We start from the raw sequence: 15,053 nt of genomic DNA, 5'->3' as shown, positions 1-15,053 counted from the left end.
TTATGTGCCCAGCAGCCGACATTCTGTTTGGTCCCAACAAGGCTATTAGCAACACAAGGCTTCTATGAAGGGAACCCCTCCTACATTTGGGTTCCAAAGTCAAGAAAACCCATGGACATGCTACACTAAGCAAGTGCAAGGCCCTAAGGAGACCGGACACCACACATTTTCAAAATTCATTGTGAGCTCTTGTCCAGGGACAAATCGCTGGTGTACAGCCAAGGGGTGGTCACAACATGTCTCGCATGCATGAGTGCAGTGCCCATCCTGCACATATTTGTAACCCTCTTGTATGATGTCATTGTGTCCTGGGCACTTGGTTGGGTGTCCGGTGCCTGGTCTTAGTCAAGTTCCAGTGTGTACAAATCCATTTCACATGGTACTAGTGACACCACACTTAGGAGGCAGAGGCCAAAGGTGCAAGAAAGGCTTGTGGACAGCCCTTTTGGCCACCCAAAAAGGGGGCCATGGAAGATGCTGGTGCCCAGGGACCATGGTAATGGCCACATGTGTGGGCCATCCACCTAAGCACCTTTTGGAGGCTTAGCACCCCACGATCAGCCCTAAATGCATAGTCAGCCAGCCCTACTCCTGTCAGCCAGTTCCATACCCCCTATATGAAGGGTGATTCAGTCCTAGGCCTCGCATCTCACAATCTTGCACACATCAGAGTTGATAAGGACAACCTTATCCTGGGTATTTTTGATTTCACAATCCCTCTCCTTGAATTATACAAGAATGATCGCTTTGTTAAAGTGCCCCAAACAAGGGGGTAGCTCTGTAGATCGGATGTGCTATATAGATAAGGAATTCAAAGGTGGAGAGCTATATCTGTCATACTTAACATGAATCATGGCATTTTGTGATTGTAATTTTTATAAGATTCTGCTTTTTACTTGGTGTCTTGCTTTGCAGTTATCTAAAATTTCAACTCATCACTGTGGCACAGCTTACCCTTGCATCACACCTTTGGTGAGACTGCCTTGGAAGAATCTAGCCATGCAGTATTCTGCACAAACTGAACCTGAAGATGGTATTTTTTTCCAAATCAAAATTTCTGACTTTTCATGATCCTGGATTCTTGAAGGGCCAGGGAGACAGTATTTGTTGTTGTCGTGTCCGTGCCATGAAGTCTGGGTAAAGTTGTAGTAGTTTAAATTCTTCATCAATTTTTTGTAAATCACAGCTGCAGCCATTCCCTTGTCAAAGAAGAAATGCGTGCCCTGCAATTCCAAGGACTTGAGGCCCATGAATGAGGAGTCTGCAAGACTACTTTCACAAAAGGTATTTGTTTCATTGGTTGTGCCCTTGTTTAATGCACACATACTTGTTTCATCTGATGTGCAGATTAAGAGTTTTATATTTCAATACGTCATAGGCTTAAAACAAGCATTTTCAGTAGTTTTGATCAAAATTTCTGGTGACCAAGACATCATTTTGTGTTTGCCTAGGTGCCTGGTTGGGATTTGGTTAATGATGATGGGTATTTAAAACTCAAGAGGTCCTGGAAGGCTAAGAACTTTGTGAAGGGACTTGAATTTTTCAAAATCATCGCAGATGTTGCTGAAGCTGAAGGTGTAGTACTGAATTCGGAATTGGTCCTTGTGCATAGCTATCACTTTTTGTTCAGTCAGAAATCTATTCGTGACTCAAGACTAGGGTGCTTGACAAGACATGTTTGTATACAGGTTGCACATGATATATAAACATGCAAGCATATAGACATAGCAACATCAAGATGCATAAGTGCAAGACTTTATTAAGATGAAATTTAAATGAGAGTGATTTTGTGATACACAAGTGAGCTTCTAGAAAAAAAAACAGCTCGCTGAAGCTTTCGCCGCCCCCCCCTCCCCCCGCTCGAGCCTCCTTCGCCCTTCCCCGCCTGCTCGCACCCCCCCTTCCCCGCCTTCGAGCCTTCTCCTCTCCCCGCCTTCTCGCACCCCCCCTCCGCGCCCCTGTGCTCTTCGAGCCCCCCGCCCCCCCCCCCCCCCCCTTCGCGCCCATCGCCCCTGCCCACCTGCCCCCGTGTCCTTCGCGCCCCCCGCTCCCCCCTTCCTCCGCGTCCCGCCCCCTGCCTGCCCCCGCCCCCCTTTCGCGCTTTTCCCGCCCCCCTTTCGCTCCCCGCTGCCCGTTTCCCGCCTCTGTCTTCCGCCCCTCCCCCTCTGTCTTCCACCCCTCCCCCTCTGTCATCCGCCCTTCTCCCTCTTCCCCTCCCCGCTCCGCTTTTTCGTACAGCTTGGTTCTTGTAGGACCCTCCGTCTTCGCTTCGCCGTCGACTCAGCTTCAGACTTTGTTGGAGGCTCCTCCCGCCCCACCTCAGAGGGACTCTTCCGCAGCCCCCTCGCCCACCCCTGAGGATACCCCCATCAGGCTTTCTCTTTCGCTAGAAGAGGAGCGAGCCTTGCCGCAGAGGTGGAACGCCTCCGGGCACATTCCACCATTTGCCGTATAGTTGGCACTCGCCCCAGCAGAGGGGAGATCCGGGATCTTCTCCAGGCCCGCCTTCTTGCAGATGTGGGCAAGATCCTGGACGTTCAGTTACTGGGCCGCGGACACTACCAGATTGAGTTCGAGACAGCCTAGAGCGTGGCCCAGGTCCTAGCCATGAGTCCCCTTGACATCAGGGGCGCTCGGGCCTTCTTCAGACATTGGCAGCATGGTTTCGACCCAGCAGCGGCCGAGCAGGGAGAGCGCCTATTCCATGTCACAGTTTGCTTTCCTGGACTTCGCCGCGAGTACCTTCCGCTCCTTTCTAGGATAGGATCGTTGGCGGGCTCGGTGCTTGAGACTGGCCCCACAGCAGCTTCAGTGGTGGCTAGAGCAGCTGGCCTTCCTTCAGTCAGAGTTTTGGTTCCTGACATCTCCTCCCTTCCAAAGGTCATTCTACCTAGGATGGGGGGGGGGGGGGGGGGGGGGGGGGGATGGATCGATCAGAGAGTTGAGTTTTTGGGGCTCCCGAACTAATGTTTTATATGCAGGCAGGTCGACCACCTGGCCAAGGCGTGCCCTCGCAGGAGACCCCGACCTTCACCGCAGCAGCAGACCTCCGATGGCCCGCCCACAGATGCGGCTCGACAGGCAGCCTCCGAGACTCCTGCTCAGCCCACAGAGACCTTTGATTTGGCAGCCTGGATAGGGGCGCCGTAGAGGGAGACAGCCACAGCAGCATGCCCAGAGACCGACGCAGCAGCAGACACAGCCTCAGTATCATTGGGTTCCAGTGAGGAACAGCTTTGCTCCCCTTGAGGAGGAGACCCCAGCGCAGACTGAGGATCAGGAGATGCCAGCACCCCCCCCTTCTCCTCCACCCCCCCCCTCCACCGCCCCCCCCTCGCCTCCTCCCGTTTCCGCTCCCGCACTTTCAGCGTCTCCTTCCCCACCCCCCTCTCCCCCCCCCCTCCCCCTCGGCTCGCCTCAGCTCCCCGGGAGGCACTGGCAGTACCTTGGCGCTCACCTGCAGTCCGGCGGGCACTGAGCACCGACCTTGCTCGTGCACCGCAGAGGAGGCCTACCATGCCGATTCGTGCTTCACGGATATCCTCTATCCGCAATCGATTGAGAAGTCTCGACACTAGACAGCGCTCGGAGGCTTTTGACTACTCCTTTACACGCCTTTTTGGAGCAGAGGGCCCCCATGAGCCAGCACCCATCAGAGTTCATGTGGTGATACCTCCGGCCCGAGGGGAGGAGGCACTTGATTAAGCGGTGGCCTTCTCCTTCCCTCTTTGCGGCACTAGCGACCGGGAGTGGACTCTGGATCTCGCTCTTAGTATTTTGAGGAAACAGGCAGTTGAGTTTTCTCACCATGTGAGCGATTTGGAGATGACAGACGTGATAGGCCGACTCTGGGGGTTGGCACATTTCTTTGATACCGGGAGTGCGGATGCCTCTGGGAATCGACACTTGGTGGTTCGCATAGTGGCAGACCTAGCGCGAGACCCTCGCTATGTATGCATACAGAGGTTTCTCTCTCCGAGCGGGAGGCAGTCGCTATGGGACACAGCCACTAGCGCCTGATCCGAGACTCTTGCAACACACCAGGTGGACAAATTCGTAGTCGCTCGGATGGGGATTACTCTCCATCCAAGCCGCTTGCGAAGGCCCACCATATGGCTGAGACAGCCTCCACCTCAGCAGGTCATCTATGAGGATCATCTCATGGAATGTACAAGGCCTTGGCAGCGCACACTATGTACGTTATCGTGGTTGTTTGAGGCAGGAGCTTCAGAGATGCCTGGTTAGAGGCAGTATTGTTATTCTGATGATGCAGGAGCACCATTTGAGTGAGAGCAGGATTCGGAGATATGGTTCGGTGATGCCTGGTAGATGGGACACATTTTGGTCTGCAGGTTTTGGCCCCTTGGGTGGGAGGAGGAGTATGTATGGTCATTGCGGATGTATGGCGGCAGGCCATTGTGGATCGCGGGGTCATTGTGCCTGGTAGAGCGCAGTATGTTATTCTGAGGATGCACGATGAGCACTTTGGTGTGCTCAATGTCTATGCGCCCAATCATGCTAGTGCCAGAGCAGAGTTCTGGACCCTTGTTACAGATGCATTGCCCGAGGCCGCACATTGGTGTGTCAGGGGAGACTTCAACATGCTTGAGGACCCGGCCGATAGGGTGAGAGGCAATCATGTTACAGTGCACGGCACGGAGCTTGCAGCTTGGGAGCGATTTTGTATGACACTGCGGATCACTGATGCATGGCAGCATGTGGCTTTCTCCTGTTCTCAGGACAGTCTTAGTTTTTCTCGGTCGGATCGCTGGCAGGGAGGGACTAATCTATCATGGATTGATCGCTTCTATGTGGGCGACAGGTTCGGGGAGCGTGGTGGCTCCGTTGGCATTCTCGCTGGCACCTCTTTTTTAGACCATGCGCCAGTTATTTTGACACTAGAGGAGAGGACACGAGAGACCAGCTTGCAGTTGAGGATCCCAGAGAGGATACTTACAGACCCCAGTCTTTTTGAGGACATTGAGAGGATATGGCATGATAGCCAGAGCTCTGACCTGAGCTCAGCTCTTTTTTGCACGCTACAGCCTTGACACGGCTGGGAGAGACACGAGAGCGGGAGCGTCGCTTGAGACGTAGCCTTGCTTCGCTTAGCGTCTTCAGGAGCAGCAGCCTACATGTGAGTGGGTGGCGTCCCAGCTGACCCAGGCACGCCAGGAGGTCAGAGAGGCAGAGGAGCAGAGACACGAGTTCTACTATCATCGCCAGGCATCTGAGTGGACGTAGCTTGGTGATAGAGTGACTTTGGAGTTTTTTGAGATCACCGGACTCCGCCATGCTCGAGCAGGAGTACGCCAGCTCAGGAGGCAGGACGGATCGTTAGCCACCCACTGAGCCCGGGGAGATTAGAGCTATTGCCATTGAGTTCTATAGAGACCTGCTTTCAGCGGAGCCAGCCACGGAGGCACGTGATGCTTACAGACAGTCTGTGTGGACCCATGTGCAGAGGAGGGTCACAGATCGTATGCGCACAGTTTTGGGTGAGCCCCTTTCAGAGGATGAGCTTGTTGAGGCTTTGAGGGTCCTTCTGCGTCATAGTTGCCCTGGGGAGGACGGATTGACGCCTGCCTTTTTTATGCGCTATTGGGACCTTTTGGGGCCAGGCCTCCGCAGGGGTTTTCAGTATGTTTTGGACACTGGGGTGATGCCACAGAGTTTTTCAGAGGGCTTGATCTTTCTTATCCCCAAGGGGGAGGGAGTGTCAGATGATATTCGGCATTGGAGGCCTATTACGATCCTCAATACTGTCTACAAGGTCCTAGCAAAGGCCTTGAGTTTGAGGGTCCAGCCCTTCCTTGGGGATTTGATTCATGCTACTCAGACAGGATTCGTCAAGGAGTGCAGTATCCTTGACAACATTTTCACCTTTTGGGAGGCGACGGCCCTAGCTAGATTTCTCGGTGAGGACTTGGTCGTTATGCTTCTCGATTTTGAGAAGGCATACGATAGAGTCGATTGGGGTTTTCTAGAGGGCACTATGCTTTGCCTGGGTTTTGAGCCAGATTGGATTCGAGGAGTGGCGGCTCTATATTCCACAGCTCGTAGCCAAGTGTTGATGGCAGGAGGACGGAGGCCGTGTTTTGAGTTGACTAGATCAGTCCGTCAGGGATGCCCTCTCGCCCCGTTCCTTTTTCTTTTCTTTGCAGAGGCTATGAGCATGTATCTGATAGCAGAGGAGGTTGGTTTGAGAGGACTCCAGCTTCCAATCCGGGGAGAGGACCTGCTCGATTCTGAGTTTGCTGATGACACGGGATTGTTTTTGCATGGCCAGGAGGCCAATCTACAGAGGGCAGAGCAGTCGCTACAGGTTTTTGGTGTGGCTTCGGGAGCATTGATAAACTGGCGCAAGACAGTGGCTTTTTGGATCAGTAGTGCTCCCGCTCTGGCATGGAGCCCAGACTCGGGTTTTAGATGGATTCCTCCTGGCACAGTAGTGCGGTATCTGGGATGCCAGATTGGACTTGATTTGTCACCTGAGCAGCAGATCGCCCCGCTTCTTCTGAGCATTCGGAAGAAGCTTTTATATTGGAGTACAGCTCGGCTATCCTTGGCTGGGAGGGTGGTGGTGGCAAATCAGGTGCTTTTAGCGACTATGTGGTATATCACGTCTTGTTGGATCTTCTCGAGCTCTTGCATCAGCCAGGTACAGAGGCTGATCAGGAACTTTCTTTGGTCTGGGCAGGATGGTTAGCCGGCCCGGGCTAAGGTTGCTTGCCAAGCAGTCATTACTCTTCCGCTGGCCCAGGGGGACTTGGGCATTATAGATCCAGCTGATCAGAGTAGAGCCTTGTTGGGGAAGCTTATTGTTCGGGGGCTGCTTCCAGGCGATGAGCCTTGGGAGGAGGAGCTTTTTTAGCGGCTGCAGGCTAGAGCTCCCCCAGCAGGGGGCACTTGGGCACCAGAGATTCGGTGGATCTTCACAGAGATGAGGAGGACAGGCCTCAGTAGAGGATGGGAGGACAGATTTGCCTTGAGTATCCTGCGAGCTTGGGAGTTGCTGAGACCGGGGCTTTCTCAGAGACCTCCCACTTGTGATGAGGAGCGGGCCAGACAGCTGCTCATCTGGAGCCCTGTGGTACGCACAGAGCATGGTCATATGCTGGGTTCTCGGCCTCGTCTAGCCTGGGGACCATTGGCGGCTGGCCCAGCGCGCAGTTTTGGTGATTGGCAGGCCTTTTGCAGTCTCTCGGAGGAGATCCAGGCGGAGAGGCTGAGTCACTTCAGAGGGGGGCTGATTATGAGGGATGACATTCAGGAGGCACTCACTGAGGAGTGGTTCACGCCTTTCGAGCCAACGGCCCCACGGTGGATGGGAGCCTTTACACAATTGGAGATCCTGATTGCTGTCAGAGCTTGCACTGAGGATGGTAGATGCCTCTACTATGAGATACAGGATGAGGGCAGACTTCAGAGAGTGGTGGCGGAGTCGCCTTTGGTTGTAGAGTGCATCTTTCAGAGGATTCGGATAGTGGCTGCCGCTTCTCGGAAGTGGTATATTGATCCAGACCGTGCAGATGTGGACTTTGATTGGTGCATATGGGCATATGCTGCGCGCCCCTTGGCCCGGCTCCAGTGGGACCCTGGCGAGTACTAGTGGCATGATCCTTATGTGTCCCCCGAGGCCACAAAGATCACCTTTTTCCAGTACACTGTTCGTTTGGGGAGGCATATTTTGACTGCGAGGAGGACGGTCTTTCCAGCTGCATCGGAGCACTGGCGGCTTCAGGGACTCTCACAGGAGTTCTTGGAGGATTTTTGGACCAGGCAGGCACGCAAGATCTCGGCTTTCCAGTGGCTAGTTGCCCACAGGGGCTCTGCAGTTGGCACCTGGCTTGTCTACAGTGGCCTTCCGCCGGCCTGCGTCCGATGCCGCCACCCATTGGAGACACAGAGACATTGCCTATGGGGCTGTCCACAGGCGCAGCAGATTTGGCTGAGGATGCTGCGCATTTTGGCCCCCCTCTCTCCAGAGGGCATGTATACGTGGGGAGCCGCTGCTTGGCCGACTTCGTCAGGGCCAGCTCTGGGATACGAGATGGAGCAGGACAGCCAGGCCATCAGATTCATTGGGGGCCAGCCTCGCCTTGTTCCTTCACCGGATTTCTGGACAGCCGGCTGGACACACGAGAGGGATATACGATGGGAGCTCCTCAGTAGCCTCACCATATGGTTCACCTGGAGAGCCCGTTGTTTCAGGGCCTTTGAGGGGAGACTGGAGCCACCAGCAGAGACTGTTCGGGCTATCTAGCAGGAGTTGATTCACACCCTGCGAGGACAGTATGACCGCATCCGGGGCGACTCGGATCGAGCGATCTTGCGGCGCCAGGCCTTCCACACCACTTGGTGCAGCGGCCCTTTCTATACTCTACACGCGGGTACCCCCGCTGGCACTACAGGCCACGTTGGATCTCTGCTCTACCTTCTTATGAGCAGGAGAGGGGTTTTGTAGCCCAGTGGGGTTTATTTTATAACTAATGAAAGGATCTTTTCTCGGAAAAAAAAAAGTGAGCTTCTAGATTGTATTGCATGATGAAAAAAAATATATCTATTCCTGCTGAGTTGAATAATGCATATGAAAAAGAGATAAGAGAGCAGTATGCTGCAAGAAGGGGAAAACTTGAAACCCATGCTTTTATTAATGATCTGCGGTTACTGTTTTGAGATACCTCAATTTCTGATGAATTGAGCGTATGGAATGAGGTCAGACCATTGTACACTTGAACATAGGTAACAGTATAGCAAACCAAGTTGTAATCAGGCTAATCAGGCTACCTATGTTTTTTTTTGTTTTTTTAATGCCATTCAGGTCACCATCCCAACCTTCACTTGGTCAATTGGAATGATGTAAGCGTGGAGATATGGACTCATGCCATAGGTAAACAATTTTTTACCCTGATTCAAAAATTTCTTATTTGAACTTTATATCATGTAGTTTATATGCTGAATTATATATAAATTTCTTGTTTGTCGTGTAATTTAATTTTGTTTTGGCTGCAAGCACTTTGCTTAAGCATAGATGTGTTTGGCAGGGGGTCTTACAGAGAATGATTTTATTCTTGCTGCCAAGATAAGTGATCTCAATGTGCAAGGCCTTCTGAGAAAGCGTGTCACTGGTGCTAGCAGCTCAACGAGTTCATGAAAAGCTTTACTTCTTCAGAATGAAATCATTCACCTGTCTTATAATCTAGGCTTTCCGAAAGGCCAGTAGGAGCTGAAAAGCTATTTATTTTGAGCACTACACTTCTCTCAAGAGGAGAAAATGTTTTTTTCTGTGGACAGGCCGAGTTGGTGAACAAACAGGCTGACCAGATCTATGTACAAGAGCAGGGTTGAGGCCCATTTAGGGCATCCTAGAAGTAGCGTTCGGAGCCAAGTTTAAGGGCAGCACAATTGACATCAGGGGTCATCAGATTTGCAACCCTCTTCTCTGTCTGTCATCAATGCACAGGGGGGGGACAACATGACTTGCATTGCATGGCAGTTATGCACATATACACACGACAGATTCAAGTGTAGACTTGGAACTCAATGTATGTATTCATGTTTTGGCAATATATAGTAGTTTAGGGTCTCTCTTGCCTCTTCTCTATTTTGTGTTTACTAAGAAGGATTAGTGTTAATCTTGATTTACTTAGCATTAATCAGATTTGCATGTCACATTGGTATCTGAGCATCAGGTCAGCTTTTCGGAGGGTCATTAAGGGTGCGTTTTTTCTTCCATTTGTGCGTTTTTGTTTGGGTTTGCAGGGCAGCCCAGATTTTCTGCCAGATTCATGCATTAGGGTTTGCGTTCTCAGCCCATATTACATTTAGAGTTTGTGTTAGGTAGTCCTGAAGCCAAGTCAAGCACATGTGCACAAGTTTAGTTGCATATAGATTAGGTTAAGTTTAGATAGGCTACTGATAGTTGCTGTTCATGGGAGGAGTAATAGCAAAGAGAGGCTATTAGAGGAAGGGTATCATCGAGAAATGGAAGAGAACAGAGCCTAGATTTGACGGAAGGGGAGGAACACATAAGGGAAGTTGAATGCCATTCCAATGGGATAGTTGAGAAATGTAAAGCCAAGTACGAATGGAGTAAGAGGAACGTGAGGGCTACAGCAAGGAAATACAGAGCGGGAGTAAGAGGAATGTGAGGCCTACAACAAGGAAATACAAATCTATTGGGCCGAAGGTAAGAGTTCCAGGCACGAGTTGCGGGAGTAAGAGGCCTACAACAAGGAAATGCAAAGCTATTGGGCCGAGGGTAAGAGAGAGATCCAGGCACGAGTTGCAATGCTGACAACTGCGGAGCTCGTAGACAAAGGCATAGACGCGGAGAGTTCACCCGAAGTTGAAGCTTAGTGGGAGGGAGTTTCCAAGGATGCCAAAGAGCTTCCAAGACTGGAAGTGGACCAAGAGATCGTTGACCCAATATAGGAGTGCAGACCGTTGGAGGACATTTAGGAGATGATGTCGGTGGTGGTAGAGTTAGAGCAAGCACAGGAATCACTCTATGAGGACGAATACATGCCAGAGTTTGTGGCTATTCCTATTCCGGAGTTCTTTCCCAAGGAGGTTGAGGAGTGTTCTGTTTTAGAGGAGCCTGATGTTCCCATGGACACAGCAGAGCTGGAGCCGCCAGTGAAAGAGCTAATTTCATGCCTGAAGATGAATCGGATGAGAAGTGGAACAAAGCTGCATATTACCTGCCCCAATGCTCCAAGTTTAGCAAGAGGGGATGTCACGTGCACACCTAGTCAAGGATGCCTATGAAACTGTCCTACCCGTGCAGCTGCCTTTTGGGCAGGATCAGAGGCCATGTGGAGGCCGATTGGCTGCAGTTTCGGGCAGCTAGATACAACAGGGTGCCCAAGGATTAGTCAAGTGTGGACAGGCCACATCACTCTCTGGGGCAATGGACCAAGCTGACTTGGTAAACAAACAAGCCGACCAGCTCTATGTACCGCTATATAAGAACAGGGGTGAGGGTCATTTAATCCTAAAGATGGATCGGATGAGAATTGGAGCAAAGAAGAGCTAGTTTCATGCCTAAAGATGGATCGAATGAGAAGTGGAGCAAAGTTGCATGACTTGCCCCAATGCTCCAAGATTAGCAGGAGGAAATGTCACGTGCATGCCTAGTCAGGGATGCTTATGGACATGTCCTACCCATGAAACACTTTTTCGGTAGGATTAGAGGGCATATTTGCACTGATGGCCTGCAGTTTTGGGCAGCCAAATACTGGACAGCAGGTTGCCGAAGGATCAGTCGAGTGTGGGCTGCCCACATCACTGTTTGGGGCAGTAGACCAGGCCGGCTTGGTGGACAAACAAGCCAACCTGCAGTAGGCAGACGATCAGCTCTATGTACAGATATATAAGAGCAGGGTCGAGGCTCATTTAAGGCATCATCCTAGAAGCAGTGTCACCATTTGGCCACCCAATTGGTCCACCCATGTTTTTTGATTATGTATGTACATTGGACTGACGTCCATGGCAGTTGCATATGCCAGGGATTGATGCCACTCATGTGATAACGTGGACTTGGCTTTCCGTTGGGACTTGTGCTTGTGTGTACATGCCCGGAAATGCCTGGAAGATTGGTATTCCATTGGGTCTGGTACCTTGTGTACTTGCTTGGAGCACGTCTATTTTGGTATAGCTTCTTGAACGGGGATTGTCCATACCAATGTTGCATTGCATAGCATCTTTATGTGCTTGCTTGCAATTGAGATTGCATGCTATTTTCGTGCTTGCCTGACCAATGTGTAGTTCCGGGTAAGGGGAAGCCCATCCATCAAATGTGTGTGTAACTGTCTGCTGACATGGTTATGTGGCATGTGATAAGTGGTAAGTATTGGTCATAAACCTAGCTTTAGGAATTAGCATTAATTTATAAGTGAGTGTGTACACACTTCACTAAGTTTTGGGCGATCAAGACTCACTTATAAGTTATGATTAGCCCTGAGTTCGTATACATTGATGTCTCGAGGTGGACAAAACTCAATGCCCACCGCCTAGACCTTATCCCCTTTGTACAAAGGGAGTAACCAACTATGTGTTCGCTCTAGCTTGCACCACAAGCCACTTGTTCTCTCTACCTGACACCTAGAGTGGACAACTCACTATCTCTCACTTCCCTCTCTCTCTAGAAGTAGGCACCCTTCATGAGGTCTTTTAGGTTGTATTTTCTACACTTTCTCCTTCCCAATTTCATATCCAAGCTTGCTAGTGTGTTTTCCAAGCGTCCAAGAGTGTTTCTAGGTGGTATACACTCTTCCATACACTCCCAATGATTAAAATTCAGCAAAACAATTCTTATTTTTGTTGTAATTTTTGGCCTTTTTGTTGAAAACCCTAATTTCAGTTCTTTGTTGAACCAAAGGGAAAGCTTTCCCAGGGTTTCCTTCATTCTCTTGAAGACTTTTGTCACGAAGGATTGTGACAAATCGAAGATTTCAACACACCAAACGCTTTCATCGCGAAGACTTCCGCTGTCACTAACGCTACTTGCAATTTGGTAAGCTTTGATGCTTAAATATTGAAGCAAGTAGCAGGAGGGAGGAACCGGACTTCTTGTTCACATACCGTGTGTAGTGTTCTCTTGTCCGACGTGCTATCTTGCAGATTGTTGCTTTCATGTGTTGGTGGAACAATAGAAAGCAGATGGTAGGGAACATGGGCACTTAAGAGGGTAGTGTGAGTTGCAAGTCTACACCAACAACTATATTGTTTGTAATATTGTTTTTATATGCATTGGTATGGACACTATGTACTTGATTCTCCTAAGATCAATATACTTTATTTGAGGGAGGGGCCGGCCGTTCCGGCTCAATGTGTGTCTCTTGTCAATTCAACAAATTACTTCTTGTATTGAGCATGTTGTCCACTAAATCTTGGTGTATTTAAGTGTATTGATTAGCATTGTGTTCAACCAAGTCACATTGGTATCAAAGCATACAGTTCTCTTTCACTTCTATCGTGAAAGATGATCACGAGAACACTAGCTATCTCTACACTTAGAACACTATGGACAGTCATACAGTGAATGTTGAAGATGCTTACATAAGAGACGGGGACAATGAAATGCATGCTTTCAATGCTATACAGGATGAGCAAACTCATGTGTTACAGCCGCCCGTATAGCAAAGAGAAAATGCAAGAAGAAGAGTCCATAGCCTTAAGGGCTGAATTTACTCGTATGCAGGCTCTTCTTTATGCACAACAAGCAGAATTGAAGCTCTATCGCTCGAGGATCCATTGGAACATGATTGTTTGAAGGCCAAGAAAGCTGAATCTTATATGGATCATGCAATGGCAATGATATAGAAACTTCTCAAGCTTGAGAGGGGTTGAGAAGTGAAATCATTGAGAATATTAATGAAAACCATGAAATTACTTCTTACCTCTATATTTGGCTTGCTTCTTTATCTTAGAAGGAAGCCCCCAACCAATCAATTGGTTTAGTATGTTGAGAAGAAAGCTCCAAGGATTGTTGAAGAGAGAGAGAAGCTCCAAGTTCTCCAAAAGTAGAGGATTTTTAAAGAATAATAGAAAATATCATTATTTTAATGTAATACTGGCATTGTATGGTTCACAGATTTTTTTACAAAAGACTAAGGATCTATTTATAGGTGAGGGAGGCCACTAACCAAGTCCAACTGGGTTCTAGAATTTTTCAAGTTTAGTTTTACTCAATTTGGAAGATTTGGATCAGTTTGGCTCTCTTTTTTATTTTGTTTGATCCAGGAGAGAGGAGAGATAAAAATATCACATTTTTTTTAAAATTAAAAACTCATCCACATGTGTAAATTAGGTGCCTACCTCCAGAGTCACCCTCTCCTTACCAAGGTGTCAAAATGTAGCATTATTTCAAAATATCTCATTTTTTAGTAATATCTCATAGTTTTTAACTAATAAATCTTGTACTCAGTCAACTCTTCATCTTATGTGAGCATTTACTCATTTTTGGGTATTTTCTTTTATTCTTTGGATTTATCTCATCCCAACACTTGGATTAATCTAATTGGTCCATTTGGACCTTAATTGGACCATAATCTAAAAATTTCTGAAAATGTAGACCCTTAGGCTAAGGTCCTTTATACACATTTTCAATTAATTCCAATTGTACATTGGAAAGTTCTTTTTGAATTTTTGTTTTAGGGGAATCCATTTTAGACACTAGGAGGATTTTTATATCCAAAGATATCTCAATTTAGGGCTCTCTCTCTAGACTTTTTCTCTCTCTAGGGAAAAACAGGGTAAAACGAGATCTTTCTTCTGTTTCAGAGAGGGGAATAATTTCAAGAACAGAAGGGAAGGTTCTTACACCTTTACACCTCAAAAGCTGGAGGGAGGAATCTTACATCTAGGGGAGATGTGAAGGGACCATTCAAGGAGGCTTCTTAAAATTGCGTACTCTTTGACTTGTTTTTCATTATAAATATTTTGTGAGCTTATGAGCCCATCTTTTTTGCTGTGATTCAATCTAGAGAGATTGATTAGCTTTCAATAGATCACTACTAAATCATAATCATACTAGAGGCCTAATCACATGAAATTTAAATAAGACACAAGGACTTCAAAAACACAAAGATTGTTTGATTCACATAGGTTTTTTGAAATCAATTAGAGACAAAGACTTTACATAGGAGGAAGAATTAATTCAAAAACATATTACGAAGTAACTTACATTATAGCAGAGACAGGGGCTTCACATAGATAGTGGGAGAGGAACTTACATGGTAGCTAGTGTTCGATTAGTAATGCGAATTGAGTAAATTTTTCTTGTTTTCTACATGTCTTTGTTTATACATTTTGAGCATCTTCTTGAATGCATGGTATTTAAAATATGTATTTATTATGAGTACCAAGGTCGTGGGTGCACGTCACATTATGAGTACCAAGGTCATGGGTGTAATTTTGAGATACGTGCATGGATATTTGTTATATCATACACACCTCAAAATTGCACCCACGACCTTGGTACTCATAATGAGAAAATGAATTTCCCATCCTGAAAATTTTAGAAAAATAAAATCTATTTTTTATTT

General features: G+C 48.3%; 1 protein-coding gene across 4 annotated transcripts in view; it reads left to right on the top strand.

The window, feature by feature from the left end:
* Window positions 1-9,589, top strand: part of LOC147603678 (Transcriptional coactivator/pterin dehydratase) — a 45,367-nt gene extending 35,778 nt beyond the window's left edge. For 2 of the 4 annotated variants that reach the window (XM_086795919.1, XM_086795920.1), the window contains 5 exons: window positions 916-1,033; window positions 1,187-1,284; window positions 1,452-1,575; window positions 8,825-8,893; window positions 9,048-9,589. In XM_086795919.1, coding sequence (XP_086652045.1) covers window positions 916-1,033; window positions 1,187-1,284; window positions 1,452-1,575; window positions 8,825-8,893; window positions 9,048-9,157 — 519 coding nt within the window. In that variant the 3' untranslated portion in view covers window positions 9,158-9,589. Of the gene's footprint in view, window positions 1-915; window positions 1,034-1,186; window positions 1,285-1,451; window positions 1,605-8,824; window positions 8,894-9,047 lie in introns of all 4 variants that reach the window. The other 2 variants (XM_086795921.1, XM_086795922.1) reach the window with 2 other exon arrangements.
* Window positions 9,590-15,053: the final 5,464 nt, after the last annotated feature.

Source organism: Cibotium barometz, chromosome 63 (genome assembly GCF_041138505.1).
Source record: "Cibotium barometz isolate CiBa-2024 chromosome 63, ASM4113850v1, whole genome shotgun sequence".
NCBI lineage: Eukaryota > Viridiplantae > Streptophyta > Polypodiopsida > Cyatheales > Cibotiaceae > Cibotium > Cibotium barometz.
The sequence above is the reverse complement of the archived record's forward strand: the minus strand, read 5'-3'. Positions and strand labels throughout refer to the sequence as shown.